The following is an 18719-nucleotide window of genomic DNA, read 5'->3' as shown; positions in this document are numbered from 1 at the left end:
AAAGAGCGTTGTTCCCAGCCTCGCTACTCGGGCTTCTGCTGCTCGTCCGAGAGCAAGCTCAATTATATCCTAATTCGTGATCATTCGACTTCCAAATGAAGCGCAACAAAAGCCTGAGGGTGGGCTAGCAGTGCAAACACGACAAACAATGGACGCGGGCCAAGCGGTGCAAACGGTGCAAACAAACTCTTGTGCATACGCAATAAAACTTCGACCCCCATTTTTTTTCTTCCATCTTCACGCCTTTACAAATGAGGCATCATCAGAACATCAATCATTGTACTCTGTACTCCGTACCTTACAGTCTATTATCATCGTATGCTTTATTTTGAGTGGCATTTAAAGTCTGATAATTTCTGTTCTATCCTACCATGCTGCACCCACATGTTACCCACACACAGCAACACCCACCCTCGTGTTCGTCCATCAGCCACTCCCAATTAAAATGGATTTTTCCATTGCGAGAATGCTGATCGCGCCTTATCAAGAGCGTCGATTTTTTTAATCAATGCTCTTTTCTTCTTTTTCTCGTCTTGTTGCATCTGATTATCGTTTGGATCGGGCTCCGCCGCGTCTCTCGCTGCTTTGCTTGCCCACAAGTCCTTCAGCTTTGGAGTCCAGTCTATGACCGGCTTGGTCGTCTTGGTGAAAGCTAAGATGTGTTGCCTCCTCATGTATTTGTTCCACTCTTTCTCCAGGCCCTGTGGCTTCCAAGGTGTATATTTCACATTGTTGACTACGCGTGGGTGTTTGGACAATTCCTTGTCGATTAATCCGAACATCTTGCCCACACGCTCTTTTTGGCGCTTGAGGTGGGCGGCGATGGTTGGATCTTTGTGATATAAAACCGAACCGACGAGCTCGCGCAGGGTCTTCACAGCTTGGTCGGGTTGTTTCTCGACGCCGTCTTTGAGAGTTTTGCTCGCAACGATCTGTGAATCGCTACCCCAAGCCTAAATTTTGAGAAAATGGTTAGCAGTCTGCAAATCTCGAATCAACGCGCTGTCCTCTCTCCCTTCTCCCTTGTCTAGCTGCTTTTTCTCAATAGCCCTAGCCTTGGAGAGGGTCGGCTATCAGCACAACATTCAATTTTTCTTCGCTCTTGTCATCGAATGTCTCGCGAAAATTGGCGTCATTTGGAAAATAGATGCAACACGGCAATGCCTTCTTCTGAATCTCAAAACGCTTACCTTTCCTTTGGACGGGATGTTGATCCGATGCTCTAAGACAACAAGCTCATTGCTGTAGCGGGTCTTTGTCGGATAACAATCTCCAAGGTGAGCAACCGGCGTGCTCTTGCTTCCGCCGATATTAATCGGGTCAATATCCCATAGCGCCTCGAAGTACGTGCAAAACGAGACCTTTACCCTCTTTCCCTGACCGTTTTTCCAATTCGGATCGGGGTGATCATACACCAAACCTTTCGTCTTGTTGAGATACGCCAGGAATTTTCCGGGAAGCTGGAACTCAAGAATGTGCTCCGTATCATACTGAATACCCTTTACACGGGAGGTTAGTGGCGTCCCGAAACTATAATCATCGCAATCTATCTTCTCGAAACCGTAAATCGGAGCTTTCTGCCCGAGAGAAAAATCACGTCAGCTCAACCTTACTGAAACAGCAGCGGGAAACACTTCAGGATCTGGCTGGTGGTCATATTACTTACTGGTAATTCGCCGCCGGTAGGATAAGTGCTCTTCATCAACAGTTTGCCGCAAAGCAGAGATTCCTTTGTGTTGGAACGCTTTTCCAATTCGCCACGCGTATCCAAGCTTGCTCTGGCTCCCGACGTTAAGCTATAATAGTCGTCCCCGTCCGTGAGATACTTGTCGTTATCCCATATGCCCGGAATTTGAAGGCAGTCATTACGGTTCTCTGGAAAGTCTGGTCCCGCCTCATCCTTCGGACAGAAAAGGTCTCCAACAGGAATATGGAATTTAGGGCCATAAACAGCAGCGCGCTTCTGTAGGCTGTGGTGACTGGCATTCTCTGAGTGTTTTAGGTGTGCCTTCGAGGTCATGTTGCCCTCGGTACTCCACGGAAGGCCTAGTGGCATACTGCCTTGCACTGTTGGTAGCCCTCCCAGATTAGGACATGTGCCGCCTTTAATAATGTCCTTCTCCCAACCGACTATGTCGTATGTGGTCTCAGGCCATTTGAGGATACTTGCGTCAGCTCGTGCGTACAACTTGGCGCCCACTTGCATGCCGTAGGTGAAGGGACATGTGGCCTCGGTGCTGATTCCGGCGGCCATTTTGACAAGGATGCTACCTTCACCCACAACCCCGACTGTGGCACCTCCGACCTTCCATCTATCATCAAATCTGACACCGAATTCTAATCAAGTTCATTGTGTGTTAGTGAGATGCCTATAATCATTCTTGCCGGACCGTCGATGTCACAATGATAGCCTCAGCAGCACCTCATGAAAAGTATTGAGGCTTTTGTTCTCCTTGAGAAGTAGGGTCCAAACTCACCGGCTGCTGCACTAAGTTTCGCAGTGATATCCCCTTCTACGGCCACGCCGGCATAAAATTCTGGCCTTTGGATGCCACTGAAATCCCCCGTTCTGTCCAAATCTGGGTCACCTGGCCCAATTTCCTTCGGCTTATACTCATCCATACCGCCATCTGGGAGCGTCTGCCTGATTTCCCATTTGGCAATGCTTATTTTGGTCTCAAATTTCGCCGCTACAGACAGCTGGGCATCAAGACCGCCGGAAATGTGAATCTGTGGGCCGATGGTTGCTATTCCGGGGATACGAAACGACGTTCCGGGAAAGGGAAGAGTGAGAATTGTTTTCTCCTTGCTGTAGGAAATGCTTGCCACGGCATCGAGCGTGAGGGTCGCTGTGATTTCACCTTCGTTGTAGAACGTGAGATAAGATTTGCTCAGATCAAGAGGGGCGATTAGGCTCGTGACGATCATTGTAAAGCCGAAAGATGTCGAGACTCTCATATTCGTTAGGGCTTTCGCTGAGATATGGCCGTCATATTTGACATTGTTCCTCTCGCACTCCCAAGTTTCGTCGACGATTACAGCAGTGAAAGTCTCGTCGACATCATGTGTAAAGTCACGCTTAATCTCAGGTTTAACCATCTTTTTCAGCCACTCGAGCACGGTAGACCCGAACCATCTCTCCTGGAGTTCCCGTTTGTCAAGTCCTCCGAAATGATAGTCGTCGCGGAATTCTTCTTCGAGCCATCTGACATGATTACCCCCGACGTCTTCTAGTGATCTCTTTCGCTTCTTGGATGGCGTCGCCGCAACTACTTCATCCCAATAATTATCTTGATTGCTGAAGTCCACACGCATTTGCGTGTTGCCGAGGTCGCGGGGAACCCGCGAGAAATCATAGTCGAATGTCAAGTCGTAAACAACGCCCCTGGAGCCAAGGTGCGCCAGATGACGGGGAACCATCTGCCGCTTTGCTGGCTCCATTGACTTGGCAACAGCGTACTTGCCAGGGCCGCAGCCTTTAGGCATTTGAAGAATTGTTCCAGGAACACCGTGACCAAGACCAATCTTATAACAGTTACTCGTTTCTGAAAAATCTGTGCACACCATTTGGATCGTGTGCTCACCCTCTGTCACGGCGTCTTTACAACCAAAGACTTCCCAATGCGACCCATCACGCTTGTCGATGGACACCTGGAGCTCTTCGGGAGAAGTGAGAACGACGAATTGAAAAGCTGTATCACTGGGGTTGTCATCTTCGTCGTCTAAATTAAGATCAAAATCTGTGTCGATATTGTCCCCCGTTGGGGGATCCTTGAACAGGTTCTCGAGAGGGACAGGGAGGAAGAGATGCTCTCCTTTGACAGGTTGGCAACAGAAAACGCGAGCACGCTCCAACTTCACACCACATGTGTCGCCAGCTCCGTAGTAGCTGTCAGTGAGTTGCACCTCTGAGTTCGCATCGCAGTGGTTGTCGAAGCAGCTGCCTGGTTCACCGTGCCATTTGCAATTCTTCCACTTCTTGGCATCTTCTTCAGGACAGCAGTACAGTTTCATTAGATCCAACTCAATTGCATCTAAAACTTCTGAGAGCTCGTCTCCAAACAACAACCCGATGGGCGTACGCCTTCCTATGATGTCAAATATCTTCTGGGCGATGTCGACTAGATCGGACAGGAAGGTCCCAGAGAAGGTCTGAAATGCTTGTCAGATCACATCGCTATTTCACTTGCAGTGATAAATGGGTGCTTATCGGGTGAACAAGACAATATTTCGAGAAAAGGGGCTTCTTACCATGGCTTTGTCACCAGAATTGCATTTCTTACCTATGCCTTGCCAGTAGCACTTGTTCTCCTGGGCAAGAGGGCTCTTGCAGCAATACGCTTTGTGACCGTCGTTACAGTGATGTCCGCTCCCCCACTTGTTCAATTGGAGTAGAACCTCGTCGTCATTGCAATGGCCATTGCACAACGGGGCCGTTCCTCGCCAGGTGCAGTCATCAGGATTAGGAGCTCCCGCCAGGGGACAGCACAGCTTGCTCTTCTTATCATCCTTTCCGCACTTCTGTTCGGTGATCTTGATAAATCCGGCCTTACAGTTACCGTCGCATCCTGTCACATAGCAATCCGGAATGTACGCGTCCTGGGAACCGCATTAGAATGTCTAAGGATTTCATGGGCATAAGAAGGACTCACGTCATACAATGACTTGTCTTTCGCGTTATCCTTGAAGTCACCAAGGCGTTTCGGTGCAATAACAGCTTGGAGAGCACTGAGATCATCGTCATCTTGATCGATCTGACCATTACTTTATCAGTAATGATATCTTCTCTCCCCCTTCCGAGTAAGGGACTCGACTTACCGCCCATATCAAGTAGCCCCCAAGTCCCAGTTCCTTAGCGAGTTCTTTCTTTTGTTTGAAGGTCTCCGCATCATCCTGGGAGCAGTTAGCGCCTTCAAGGCCTAATAAGGATACCGTATGATCCTGCAGTTCCGTGCGAGTTCTCAATCAAGGGGCCTTACATATGAAACCCATTGGTCGCCGGAATATGTGATATACTTGACACCGGCAGTTTTGTCATGGAAAGGCTTAAGCTTGTCTGTCTTGATCATTGCCATGATCTCCCGGTAGGTGAGAATACCTGACTCCCCGCTGCAGGCTCCCTTCGCGGCTCCTCCCTTGAAGACACAGCCAGGCTTGTCGCATGCTGGATCTTGGAGCTGGAAGCTGCGTCCATAGAAACCAAGACCCATGTTGACTTTGTGTGCAGGGACGTCGTTACGCCAAAGAAGATCAAGGGCCAGTCTCATCTCGGTAATATTGGAGTGGCCATAGATGTGACTGCCGATGGGATTGTCACGGTCCCATACACCGTGCAAACTATGATTGTGGAGCCGGTCAGTGTCTAGCGCACAAACATGGCTAGCAGGTTGTGAAATCTTACTCGTAAGTCATCATATTTACGAAATCCACATAATCCACTGCCTTGAGATCGAAATGGCGAAGGTACCAGTAACTGCTTGGTGCGGTGAATGACACAGAATAATGCATGGGCTGCTTCTTGTTCACGTCATTCAATTCCTTAAGGAACTTCACGAAGTTCTTTCCGTCTCCTGGGATGCCACCGCGGTCATCAGCACCCGGATACTCCTATTGAAAGGTTAATACTTAATCCCGATACAAATATGGAACGGAGATCATGGGCAAGTACATACCCAGTCAAAGTCAACGCCGTCAAAGGCATATTGTCGCATGAAAGAGAAAAGGTTATCTATAAACTTGGCGCGATTCTCTTTTGTGCTGACCATGTTACTGAAAACCTTTTGTGTTGGGCCTGGTGCTCATTGTCAGTGACATTAACGAACTTGCTTCGACTTCTCTAACCGCCAATGCCATACTTCCACATGATTTGCTTGTGGTGTTGGCAAGGATGCCTTAAAGGGTTGGGGGTGGATCCCACCTGGATCGTTGAAAGTCCAGCCACCAAGAGCAATGACTGTCTTCAGACCTGGATTTTTCTTTTTAAGTGACGTGAAGTCGGAAAATAACTTGTCAGGAAGACCGTCCATCCCCGCGATCTTGAAATCGCCAGGGGTAATGTACCCAAATGAGAAGAAAAGATGAGTGAGCGAATTGACTGGAATATCTTTCAAGCCCTAGAACAAATGTGTTTGAGTTAAAGCCTAGTATAGGTTTGTATGGAGCACTTACCATGCCCTGACAGTTGCTGTCATGACGCCAGGCTTCATAATAACCGATGATTATGTTCTGCTCGCTAGCCTTTTTCCCCGGACGCGGCTGGTCACAGTTCGATTGGCATCCTGGTTCATCATCTGTGCCCTTTTCGCAAAACTCCTTTGTCATGCCGCAGAATCCCCATTTACTACAGCACACATTGAGAGGGCACTCTTTACCGGGTGGGTCGGCATTCTTGCCACACTCGGCTTTGGCGTCACAGTTTGACCAGCACACTTCATTAGGACTAATGTTGTTAGTGCCGCAGTACTCTTCGCCATAGTTGCAGGACAAAGTCTTCTTGGGGCAGCAAGCTCCTGCATTTGTGTCAGCACAATGTGCATTCAAAACATTTTATAGTTGAGCACAAGGGCAAATACCGTTGCTACATGGGCGGTCAGGTGCACAGGAATAATCTTCAGCGATATTGAAGTCAGTTGCAAGCAGGAATTTGACATTTTCCTGCGCAGCAGGACAGATCGGGAGAGCATCGTCTCCACGAGACTTAGCAGAATAATCAAAGATCCTGGGATGATATCAACAGAGCTCCCTCTTACGGTCTGGCAGGAAGTATAAATTCAGGGTCAAACATACGAGGCGGGATTTCGGCAAGTATTTGGGCTCTCATCCCTTGGTTTTAATGAATGATGGAGATGGCGATGGCCGTGATTATGTGAATGAGGGAATGCTGATGCTAAGATTGCTAGCCCAGCGTGTAAAATAAGGAAAGCTAAGGAGCGCATACTGACCCAGCAGCCTTCAGGCTACCTTCGGGGTCAATAGGAAAAAGGGATACACAAAGGGACAAAAGAGTGGACGTGTTTCCTTGACACAGCTCTTTCCCATTGCTTAAAACAAGGTCGTCGTCGTATGTATATATCGAGGATATCAGAGTTGCGATAAGGCCTTCGCTTGCCATCCCTCCCTTGTGACTATCATGCAATTGCTACGGTGTAATTTCGACCCTGCCATTTCACGAAGTGTTGGACGAACTATTGCCGTCTCATTTCCAATGTCACAGGGGAGTTCAACGTATCAACAGAGCAGTTTAGCAAAGTTAAGTGTTGGTGAAGGTCTCAAATTTAACCGACGGCAGACTTGCTCATTTGAGTGGAATCCGTTTATGTCCGAAAGGTGGATCGCATATCCAACTGTGCCTGCATTGTGCATAAGCGGCTTGGTCGAGCTTTGATTCAGCCCGGATTTCTGGTGAAGAAAGTACTAATCCCTGCTGGTAATCAACTCGTGCAGACTAACAAGGATATTTAGAAGGATTTAGAACACGAGCGCGCCCACTTCTCTCAATATTACAATAACCGATGCTGTTTGCCCTTGCAGGAACGGTGTTAGGGTGCGGAGGAAATGTCACCTCAGATTGCTTCTAAACTTTATTTTTACAGAATAACTCCGCATAGATACCAGCATTGCTAAAATTGCCCGCGCATTGACGTTGGAATGCTAGCCATGCTGCTCAACCCGGAAGCTCCTCATAAAACTTCTATGGCGCCCTGGGCGGCTTGCAAAGAGTCCGCGGTGCAGCCTCCCTTCTTTTTCTCCAACTGTTGACGCTCCTTTCAGAGTGTGGTCAAGATGCCACGGCCATTCGTTTTTGCATCATCGGTTCCGCTCCTTACGCATGTTTTTCACTTTGCTACCCTTCTCGGAATTTGGGGTCAGCCCGTGTTTGCCATTCCGATGGTATACAATGCGTCTGTCCCGACGACGTTGACAGATACGTGCGCCAAAGCCCTTCTGTCTGACGTATCCTGTGATCCAACGGTCAGGAATTTCCACCCAGGCTTCTACTATCCTCCTAAAACTTTGGAAAGAGCATGCACCAGCACTTGCAAAGATTCCATTGATGCATATTGGAATGCTGTTCAGTCGTCCTGCGGAAACGAGACTTTGACCGCGTCATTTGATCTGGAGGCGTCGGTGCTCATTGTTCCAGGGACTTACAAGTACCTCTATGAGTACATTTGTCTTCAAGATAGCGGGAGATACTGTAATAATGTTGCAGCTACAGCGGCAGCCATCGCTGACCCAGGAAGTATGCAGTAACCTTTTTTTAACTTCCGTCTTCTATCTGTCCCTGAAACTCACATGGCGTCTGGCGCAGACTCCAGATTTAATTATCTCGACGCGGTTCCTTCGGGTACTGTTCCTCCAGATCCTTGTGATATGTGCTTTATAAAAAGCCTTCGGCTGCAGGCCGGTTCGCCGTACTTTGATGGACCTGCGCTTGCTAGCATGTCCGCCTATGAATCAATGACCAGTAAATGCGGTGTGACTGGGCAGCCGCTGACCACGACCACTATTGGGTTTTATACGTGAGTGCATGACAACTCTCTTTCAGATATAACCCCTTGACTCGAAATTCATATTGACATATCCCAGTGAGGAGCCGGTGGTTACTCCTGCGCCGTGTATGGGGAAAAAGTACTCGATCCAGCCAGGGGATGACTGTTACAGTATCTCACGCTCACAGGGAGTGGGAACTGCCTGGCTTCTATCGGACAACAATCTGGCGTCATACTGTGATGACTTTCCCACGTCTGGCGATTTGTGTATTGTTAACACCTGCAAAACTTACACTGTAAAACCCAAAGACACTTGTGGTGGTATCGCTAAAAGCGCAAATATCACTATTCCCCAGCTCAAGGCGTGGAACCCCGTAAGTTGGAATCGTATCGAGGCCATACTAACAAGGCAATCCGTAGCTAACCATGCAGCTCTAGATCATCAATGCGGGTTGCTATAACATGGATAGGTTGAATGGTACTCAACTATGTATCTCTGCACCGGGCACTGAATGGGTGCCTCCCTCTGTGACAGACCTTCCAGGCGCGACGGTCACTACTCCGGCACCAGTCCCCACTGATGCTGCTTCGGGATCAAACACTTACTGCGGCAGGTGGTACAAAGTGAAAAAGGGCGACTATTGCAACCTTCTCGTGCTCAAGTTCGCTATTTCAATGGAAGACTTCATATTCTTGAACCCAGCAATCAATAGCAATTGCACCAATTTATATGCCGACGAAAGCTATTGCGTTCAAGCAGTTGGAGATAGTAGGTGTCCAAATTATCCCAAATTTTTTTACGAAGGATCTATACTGACCTCGGTTTAGTCAACACCTACTCAGGAAAGCCTGGATATATAACTACACCAACTGGAGCCATTCCAACAGCCATCGAGACCCCATTCCCAGCTCGGCCTAATGCCACTGCGGCGCCATATGAAAGATTAAACCCCAGCTTGCCGTTGGCGAAAGGGACGCGTGATGGCTGTGTCCACTACTTCGATGGGGCGGACTACCAGTTCAACCTGACAGACACTGATTGGCACAGCAACTGTGAGGTTGCTATTGAAGTATACGGTGTGGACCCCGAATCCTTTGCAGTTTGGAATGCCGGGTTAGGCAATGTCAGTCAGCCGGAATGTTCATTCAAAGAGGGCTTTCGATACTGTGGTAGCTACTACTTGCAAAAGGATGACGTTGAGAGTGAAAACCCAACACCCACAATGCCACCCGACACAACCACAACAGCCGCAACACCCACCGGCCCTTCCCCGACCTCTCCAACAATGACAGGCCAACCTTCAACCTGCAACAAGTGGCATACCGTCGAACAAGGAGATACCTGCGATACTGTGACACAGAAGTACGGCTTGAAACGCGAAGAGTTCCTGGCTTGGAACCCTTCCGTCAGCTCTGACTGTAGTCAAAATTTCTGGCTGGGTTACGCATACTGCGTCGGCGTTGAAGGCACAACTCCCCCGATGACTACTACTGCCACGAATGTACCTACTCCCCTTCCGACCAAGCCGCCAGCAGAGTGGACACAACCTGGCATGGCGGAGAATTGTGTCAAGTGGGACCGTGCCACTAGTGGAGACTACTGTGCCGCTCTGGCGGAGCGGAACGGAATTACCGTCGTGCAGCTAGCGGAGTGGAATACCGCGCTTGGCGCCAATGGGTCCAAATGTGATACCCAGTTCTGGTTGGATTACTACTACTGCGTTGCTGTTTCTGGTTAAACCGGAGGTTGATGATGGCTTGGGCTTAGAAGAGCCCCGAGTTTCTGTTTATAGGAAGTTATGTTAATCACCTTAATATCTTCTTCGGAATATTGATAGGTTCTCAGGAGATCGCGTATATGTATGTGTGTACAACCAGTCCATCCATATTACCATTGAATTATGGAAATTAGCCCTAGCAGGCCTGTAGTTGCCCTTGAAATCCCATACTTCTCGCGATCAGCATCTTTGCATGCATTGCAGTTGAAAAATAGTTGCATGGCGTTTTTATTCCCATTTCCCTTCTACCCTTTTTAACCTTTTACCTTGTAGCTGGTGGCGCCAACCCGACTCAATTAAATTTCAGATCCAACATGACTAAGGATTACACATAGCCCCGATGTCCGGCCCTTAATGACGATTTCCATATCAAGCTACTAAATAAGGTCAAACTGCCGAATTACCTTTCTGAGGAAAAGCGTTGTCTTGCAAGGTATATACTTAAGTATCCGTCCCATTCTGTTCATGCTAGGTACGCTCATATCCGCACCAATACGAGACCATAGGGTGAGAATCGATGGTAGATACGGGGATGGTAGATGGGAGGTAATTTGAAAATAAATCGAGGTGGCCGAATGGAAAGCTAGGTTCGTACGCACGTGGAAACGACGGGAGATTTTATTCTAGGCTAGCCCCCTTAAACCTCTTAGCAAGCTGATCACTATCGGAAGTCAAAGTCTTTGGATATAAAGGCACATGGCGAGTGTGATTTTTGTTGGAACTAGAGCTCTCGGTTTGGAATGGCCAAGAGCGTTTTGGGGGCGGCTCACCGCTCTCCTGAAGTATGGTCACCAGTGTAGCCCAGCCTGGTGTATTAATCAACTGGACGCCATCGGCTGGATCGTGTGTTCGAGCGACAGTGCAAAGGAGGGCTTCCTCTTCCTGGAGAGAAATCATTAGCCACTAAATCTATTACTCGAATTGAAATAAAAATCAACTTACCTTACTCAAGATACCGAGACCATGCATGAAACACAGTAGGTGGAAATTGGATACAGCCCGTATCGCTCCGTCGGGATCCGAGCGTGAAAGGAGCTTCTTTGCAACGTTTCGAATATCCTGACTCTCCCCAATAACCTCTCTATTCTCAATCGGAAATGTAGTATCGGCAAACAAAGCTGAAGGCTCTGTTGGGAAGCCATGGGTTAAGGTCACAAAAAGATATTCAACGGGGAAGGCCGGTTTAGCGTTCTCTTGAACATTCGCACCATATTCGTTGACTTTCCTATAGAAAACTTCGGGGATATATCGCGCGTTCCCGGTGTCCGCATTTTCCAACTCATTCTCACGCTGCACAAGCATCACCGAAGGGTCTGCAGAAGGTTCGACGATATCTGCTCTCACCATTTCCACGGCCGAATTGGACGCTTGATACGCACTAATGGAAATCGCACCATTCTCATCTCCACTCAAAATGCATGTAACAAAATTGGAGCCAAACCTGCCAGTTTCGCTCCACTTACTTGGTTTGGGGTATCGCGCTTGGAGTCGAGCCGCAAAAGCAACTTCGAGCGAAGAGAGGTAGTAAGAATCAATATGTCGTCGAGAGATAACAGTACCATCCCCAAGCCCTGAGTCCAGAAGATCAGTGAAAATAACGCCCACCTTTTCAAGCCCGCATAGCTTTGCCACTTCATCGACATCCCTCTCATTCTCCCATTCACGAAGTGTTATCCCATCAACCTCATCAACTTGAGGCGGTTCATAGATAGCCTGTACAACAGCCTTTACGCCAAGAGGCACCTCGGAATATTCTTCATATGTACCATACAAAAACCCGAGTCTCTGTGAACCCGATTTTCGCCAAAAGTCAAGTAAAGAATTAATGAGATCCGGCGAGGCAAACTCGACGTGATCCACCATTCGAAATTCCTGCGGCTGTAGTGTGATGGCGCTGGGTTGACATTTCGTGCATATTCCTTCAGGCCACGCTGGATGCCCGGATGGGCAATCTTTCCGCACCCTATAGTAAGGTTCTGTCAATGGGGGCATAAAGGAGCTCCCTAGCTCTGGTTTATTTTTTGACGAGTTGACTTTTCGTAAATAAGAATGGAAGGAGAGATGTTTAATCTTCTTGTCTGCCAGATATTCGGGGGCATATGGCTCCAGTGGCATGCAATAATCGCACATTCCCTTTGGGCCGTGGCGGCACATCTTCAAATCCCGTCCTCGTGGTATTTTGCCATCTTTCTTATCTAGTCTGTCGTCCAGAGCGGATTGCTGAACAACTTCCCATGGATTCTTAATGAGCGCGGTTGGAGACGAGGGCTGAGGGGGTGCTGGTAGGTCCTGTTCCGGTACTGGTGCTCCATTTAGTCGACGTGAAATGTGCTGCATGTTTCCAGCCGACGTGTTGGAGGATTTGCCATTTACAAGAGTCGACTGTTCACTATATCCGATGAATAACTTGTCCCCGTGCCTTAATATTACGCTCTGTTAATCTTCTATAGAGTTCCGGGTAGCACAAGGAGGTGCAATTGCATACTTTAGGCCAACTTGTTGTATAGAAACACCATCGAGCAGGCTAAGCTTTCTCTCCTGGCCCCCAGTGCCTATGGGTTGATTTGATAGGGCTATGGATGTGGGATCAACATTCTGAGGTAAATTCGAGAGGATCTAGATGTCATAGCGATATATGTAAGCCTAGGTGTCACACTAAACGAGAATGCCACACTAAGCTCCCGAGATAAATCCCATTCAGACATATGCCAATACTACCTTTGGTAATAGAGCCGGAAAGAGTTCAGCAGGTTCAACGGTCAAGCGGAACTGCCCATTTCGGCTCTCGAACCGGAGGATGAGGGGTTTTGGAGGCGCCATAGCTCGGGTGACGGAATACAGAGCGTTGGGTAGAGCGGATCTAGCAAGAGTGTTCTCTTCACCAAGCTCGCATGTTGGTTAAAAACGTTAAAATATGGGAGCAGAAATATTTCTGCAGCTAATCCAGAAATGCGATTCTTGCAGGGGGCAAAGAGTATATAAGAACTGTCGTGAAGATTCAACGAAAGATGAGGGCATTTGAGGACGTCAACGGCGATGTGTTGCCTGGCTGAGGTCATCGCTCCGCGGCCGGCTCTGAACGGCCGCCGGCGTGCTTACTGTTAGGTAATCCAACCAGCACCTCGCTCACGTGACCCACATAGATTAGCCGAGATTCCCCTTTAGGTAGCTTAGTGAATGACAAGCATATAAGTCCTCCATCAGGTTATAGCCCTTTGCGCTGAAGAGCAAGCGTATAAGGTTGATTTACAGCTCAATTGGATATTGAAGCTTACGATCAACATCCTGAACGGTTATCCTTGTGGATAACGAGGTTTTACGAGCACAAGAGAGAGCGTACATTGAGATAGACGCCTCCTATACGTGCAACCCCTGTAGCTTTCTAGCACCGAGCTGGGAAGCGAGTTGAACCCTGTAGCTTTCTGGCACGCGACCAGAGAGTGAGCGAAACGCCTGCTAAACGCACCTAGCAAGCAAATCGAGCACCTGGCAACACCAAAGCCATGGTGAACCGTACGGACGAACCGGAGCACCGAACTCCTGACCGGGAGGCTCCAACAAACCTCCCTACACCCCAAACCAAGCTTAGGCGGTCGAGTAGGCTCAGAGGCAGCCCGCCAAACGACGAGCAGGAGCCTAGGGAGGAGAGTGAACTCCAAATGTTGCGCAGAATGATGCTGAATCAACAGGAGATGATGCAAAAGCAACAGGAGTTGATGCAAAGGCAACAGGAGACAGTACAACAGCTGGCACAGCAAGTGAACCTCCTATCAGGCCAAGCAAGCACCGCAAATGCACCTGCAACAATGCAGGAGAACCTAGAGCATGAAGCTCAACAAGAAGAAGAAGAGGACCAAGAAATAGACTCTGATGAGAAACTAGAAGAATATGTTGGCAACCTTATAGACACAAATACGCGAATCGGCAGAGCAATCACCCAATTCACAAAGATCACAAAGACAGTGAAGAAGCCTATGACCCTGGCTGGAGCCAGCAACTACCTAGCATGGAGCAAAGCCATCCTAAAGGTAGCCCGCCAAGTAGGTGTTGAGAAGATTATCCTGGAAAGGCAAGAGACTTCACCATGGCCAGAGCGCTTGAAGATTTCACAATACTGGAATGTTCAGAATAATTGGCTACACAGCCTAATTGACAGCACAATATCTGCACAAGCCAGAGAACACTTTGAGGAATTGGATAGTCTTAGTGCCTACAAACTCTGGGAAGCTGTAAGGACAGCCTTCCAAGAGAGACCTGAGATACAGTGGGAAAGCCTACTTATGGAGTTAGTAAGAATGACACCACAATCCGCTGGCTCAGAAAGGAATTATATAGAGAGATTCCTAGCAATCTGTGGGGAATTTGAGAGATTAGGGTTCAAACAACTGGACCACACCCTACATGATATCTTGAAGATGAACATTACATCCCAATGGAGAGAGTTCATACAGAACTGATTTGATATGGCATGCCAGAGTGGAATGAACCTACCGGAGAAGGATTTGGAAGGCCTACTGAAGGATATCCTCCACCAAATCCCCAAGAAAGACCAGAAGAAAGGCAGATCTACAAAGCCAAATACAAATGCAACAAGCTCGGATCCCCAAAAGTCTTACAAAAATACAAACTCCAAATCCAATCCAGAGAAGAGCTCACTGCAGAACTGGAACTGCTATATTTGTGGCAAACCTGGCCATTTGGCTAAATTTTGCAAATCTAACAAGAATTCGAAGCCTAACAAGCCTAAAGAAGACTCTAAAGGCAAAGGCAAGGAAACAACTACAGTTGCAACAGACAAGATCCATTTGGTTCACGAAGCAGCCTTCTCTATGAAAGAAGCGCGCGAATCCACAGACAAATGGATCCTTGACTCTGGAGCCGGATCCCACGCGACCTCACGTACGGATCTAGTTCAAATGGACCCAAAGAGCCATGCAACACAACTGCTTATGGCGAACGGTTCGAAATCAGTCACCAGAGGATTTGGCACGGCCAGTATCCAAACTGACAACAGAGAATTGAGCATTGGGGGGGTTAGAATCGTGCCTGACCTCCAGGTTAATCTCATAAGCTTTGGGAAGCTTATACAAGATGGCTTTACAGTGGAACAGCTTTATGTCAACAGAGAACACGTCTTCCTACTAGAATTGGCAGATAAAACACAGAGCTTTGAAGCTGTGCTTAACAAGGATGACATCCTAGTCCTACAAACGCCTAGGATATGCAATTTACTGGCATACGCGTTTCCAGTACCTACAAAACTCCTAGAGCCCTGCTATGTAACAGCAACTCTAGAGAATAAAGATGACACGCTTTTGGCGCCAAATCACCTGGCAAAGACGCCAGAAATCAAGGAGGATACAATGGCCAATTGGCACAAACACTGGGGGCATCTCAACACCCATGATATAGCTATTCTAGCTAGAGATCCGAGAATGGCAATGTGAATAAAGGGAGTAAAGAAGCTAGGGTTCTGTGAAACCTGTGCTAAAGCTAAGCAAGCTCGCAACCCATTCAAACCTAGAACACACTCTACAAAGCCTGGAGCTAAAATTTTTATTGATATTGCAGATGACAGCTGTACCCTATCCACAGACTCCAATCCTCCAAGCTACGGCAGAGCAAAGTATTTCCTACTTATAACAGACAATGCCACACAATACAGGTGGATCTACCTCCTGAAGGAGCGGGTAGAAGCTCCAGAAACCCTAAAGAACTGGATCAACATGATCAAAGCATCCACCGAACAAAAGATCAGCACTATACTGTCCAATGGAGCTCCCAAATTGACGAGCCAACAACTGGCTGAATTCTACAGGAGCAAGGGTATACAACAGGAGATTACGTGCCCATATACACCTCAACAAGATGGAACAAGTGAACAAGGAATATGACTTCTTTGCAAGCAAACAAGAAGCATACTTATAGACTCAGGACTACCCAATGAGTTATGGGGCAAAGCTCTCACCACAGTCTCCATGATGGTGAATCTATTGCCTACCTCAGTGCCTCTATACAGATGCAAGAACACGAAGCCGTTGACACCCTTTGAAGTCTGGATGGGTCACCAACCCCATTGCAGATGGGTCCATAGGTGGGGATGTGACACCTACATGAAGATTTTGAACAAATCCTCGAAGCTCCAACCTAGGTCCAAGAAGGTCAAATTTGTAGGATATCATGACATGCACACCTACAGGCTTTGGGACCCAGAAACGAACAGTATAATGATCTCACAAGATGTTATATTCAACAAGAAATTGGATCAAATCCCTACGAATTCGCTAACCAAAGCCAAATACATTGAACTCCCGGAGGAGTACAATTACATAGATCCATTGAATGGCTGGCAACACAAGCTACTAGCTTACCTTGCGAAGGAGAAGCCAGAAATCATGAAGAAGCTCGCGGACGGCAAATTAGAGGCTTTAGAGCCCACATACCTGGGCGAAGAGCAAGAAATCCTCTCGGATGCTATGGAGGAAGAAGAGGCAAATGGAGCTGAGCTTCCAGTGCTCAGTACGCGTACAGATATACCAAAATCCATCGCCGAAGCCAAACGCTCTGAAGAGTGGCTTTATTGGAAGGAGGCTCTAGATGTTGAAGTCTCCAAATTACAAGAGAAAGGCACCTGGATCCTAGTCGAGAAGGAACCCCAAATGCAGATCCTCTCTGGCAAATGGGTATTCGATAGGAAGCTCAACAACACGGGTGGCACAGTACGATTCAAAGCCCGTTGGGTCGTACGTGGATTCGAACAGCAAGAAGGCGTTCACTACAAGAAGACCTACGCAGCAGTTGTTAGTGGACCTACAACGAGAGCCTTCTTTGCTATCTCAACAGCCAAGAACTGGAAGGTCAGAGTCTTTGACTTCATGACAGCCTTCCTAAATGGAACTCTTCCAGAGGACGAACATGTATACATTCAACTACCCACTGGATTCAAGCACGGGCGGGGTAACCTAGTAGGGCTCTTACGCCAGGGACTCTACGGGTTGAAGCAAGCTGCTAGGCTTTGGTATCAAGCAGCTACTGACTATCTGAAATCTCTAGGATTCCAGATCTCTCCATACGATGCGGGGTTACTCTACCACAAGAGGAAGCAAATCTACCTAACCCTACACGTCGACGACTGCCGTATAATGGGACCCAACGAAGCCGAAATAGAATGGCTCATTGAGAAGCTTCAGGAACGCTTCAAGATCAAGGAGGTTACGGAACAAGGCCGTTACCTAGGCATGCGGGTTCAAAAGCAGCCAAATGGAGACCTTTTTGTGAACCAGGAACAGTATATCGAGGATCTACTGACTGAATATGGAATGGAAGACTGTAAACCTTCCAAAACACCAATGAAGAAAGGAATAAGCATCGAATTCGCGCCAGATCAGACCCTCAAAGATGGAGTTGACAAGCAGGCTACGCCTACAAATTACAGGAAAGGCCTGGGCTCTCTACAGTTCCTAGTTACGTGTACGAGGCCGGATATTGCATTCGCAGTCAATTATCTGGCGAGATTCAACAGCAGGCCCAATAGGGAAAGCTGGGCAGCATTCAAGCAGATCCTACGCTACCTCAAGGGCACAAAATCGAAAGGAATAGTCTTCAAAAGGGATATGGATCCTGAAGGCTTGAAACCGGCGGCCAGTTCGGATTCTGACTGGGCTGGAGCCGACCCTGCGTACAAATCCACCAGCGGCTACATTATTACCATGAACAGAGCTCCAATATCGTGGAGATCACAGCGCCAGACGTCCGTCTCGAAATCAACGACCGAAGCGGAGTATTTGGCAGCTAGCGAAGCTGCTTGTGAACTAGTTTGGATCAACGACCTGTTGATAGACGCCGGGGTGATTAGCGAAGGCTCAGCAAAGCTAAGGAGCTCAAAATTAAGTGTTGACAACAAGGGAGCGGTTGACTTAGCCAAAGCTGAAGCTATAACGCGAAGAGCACGCCATATTGAGATTCGACACCATATGCTAAGAGACTGGGTTCAAAAAGACGAAATCTCAATCGAGCACGTTGGAACCGACGCGAATAAAGCTGACGGGCTCACGAAGGCTCTTGCAATGGATCCCTACGCTCAATTCGTGAGCGCGATAGGGGTGACGAGTTGATACAAGAAAATATGGAGGTTTATCAGTGAAGCCAGCGAAAATACGGTATCGCGGCGAAACGGAGCTAAGCCTAAAGAAGGAATAAATCTGGATTCTGTAATTAATTTTTATCGCGGATTTGAGAGATTTGGAAGCTTTGGATCTTTGTGGCTCTCGCTCGCTGCTGGAGCTCGTTGCATGGGGGGGTGTTAGGTAATCCAACCAGCACCTCGCTCACGTGACCCACATAGATTAGCCGAGATTCCCCTTTAGGTAGCTTAGTGAATGACAAGCATATAAGTCCTCCATCACTTACTCACCCACAGCGCCAAGTTGGCCCGCGCAGGATCAATGTT

General features: G+C 48.0%; 3 protein-coding genes across 3 annotated transcripts; 1 reads left to right on the top strand and 2 right to left on the bottom strand.

The window, feature by feature from the left end:
* Positions 1-440: 440 nt before the first annotated feature.
* D8B26_008127 (uncharacterized protein) lies at positions 441-6935 on the bottom strand (the record flags this gene model as incomplete). The annotated part of the gene is made up of 14 exons (XM_066125758.1): positions 441-953; positions 1191-1577; positions 1667-2337; positions 2478-4152; positions 4252-4599; positions 4653-4754; positions 4819-4893; positions 4980-5337; positions 5402-5607; positions 5673-5791; positions 5918-6113; positions 6169-6509; positions 6573-6718; positions 6787-6935. The coding sequence occupies 14 exons, from the start codon at positions 6933-6935 to the stop codon at positions 441-443; spliced, it is 5286 nt and encodes a 1761-aa protein (XP_065981842.1).
* An 847-nt stretch (positions 6936-7782) lies between these two features.
* On the top strand, positions 7783-10231 carry D8B26_008126 (uncharacterized protein; the record flags this gene model as incomplete). Its single annotated transcript, XM_003071491.2, has 5 exons — positions 7783-8242; positions 8312-8522; positions 8590-8866; positions 8931-9261; positions 9321-10231. The coding sequence occupies 5 exons, from the start codon at positions 7783-7785 to the stop codon at positions 10229-10231; spliced, it is 2190 nt and encodes a 729-aa protein (XP_003071537.2).
* Positions 10195-13090, bottom strand: NPL4 (nuclear protein localization protein 4; the record flags this gene model as incomplete). Its single annotated transcript, XM_066125757.1, has 5 exons — positions 10195-10898; positions 11041-11152; positions 11213-12689; positions 12756-12886; positions 12989-13090. The coding sequence occupies 5 exons, from the start codon at positions 13088-13090 to the stop codon at positions 10894-10896; spliced, it is 1827 nt and encodes a 608-aa protein (XP_065981841.1). The 3' UTR covers positions 10195-10893.
* Between the last annotated feature and the right edge of the window lie 5629 nt (positions 13091-18719).

Source organism: Coccidioides posadasii, chromosome 5 (assembly GCF_018416015.2).
Source record: "Coccidioides posadasii str. Silveira chromosome 5, complete sequence".
Classification (NCBI taxonomy): domain Eukaryota; kingdom Fungi; phylum Ascomycota; class Eurotiomycetes; order Onygenales; family Onygenaceae; genus Coccidioides; species Coccidioides posadasii.
Note: the sequence above shows the minus strand (reverse complement) of the source record. Positions and strands in the feature narration are given on the sequence as shown.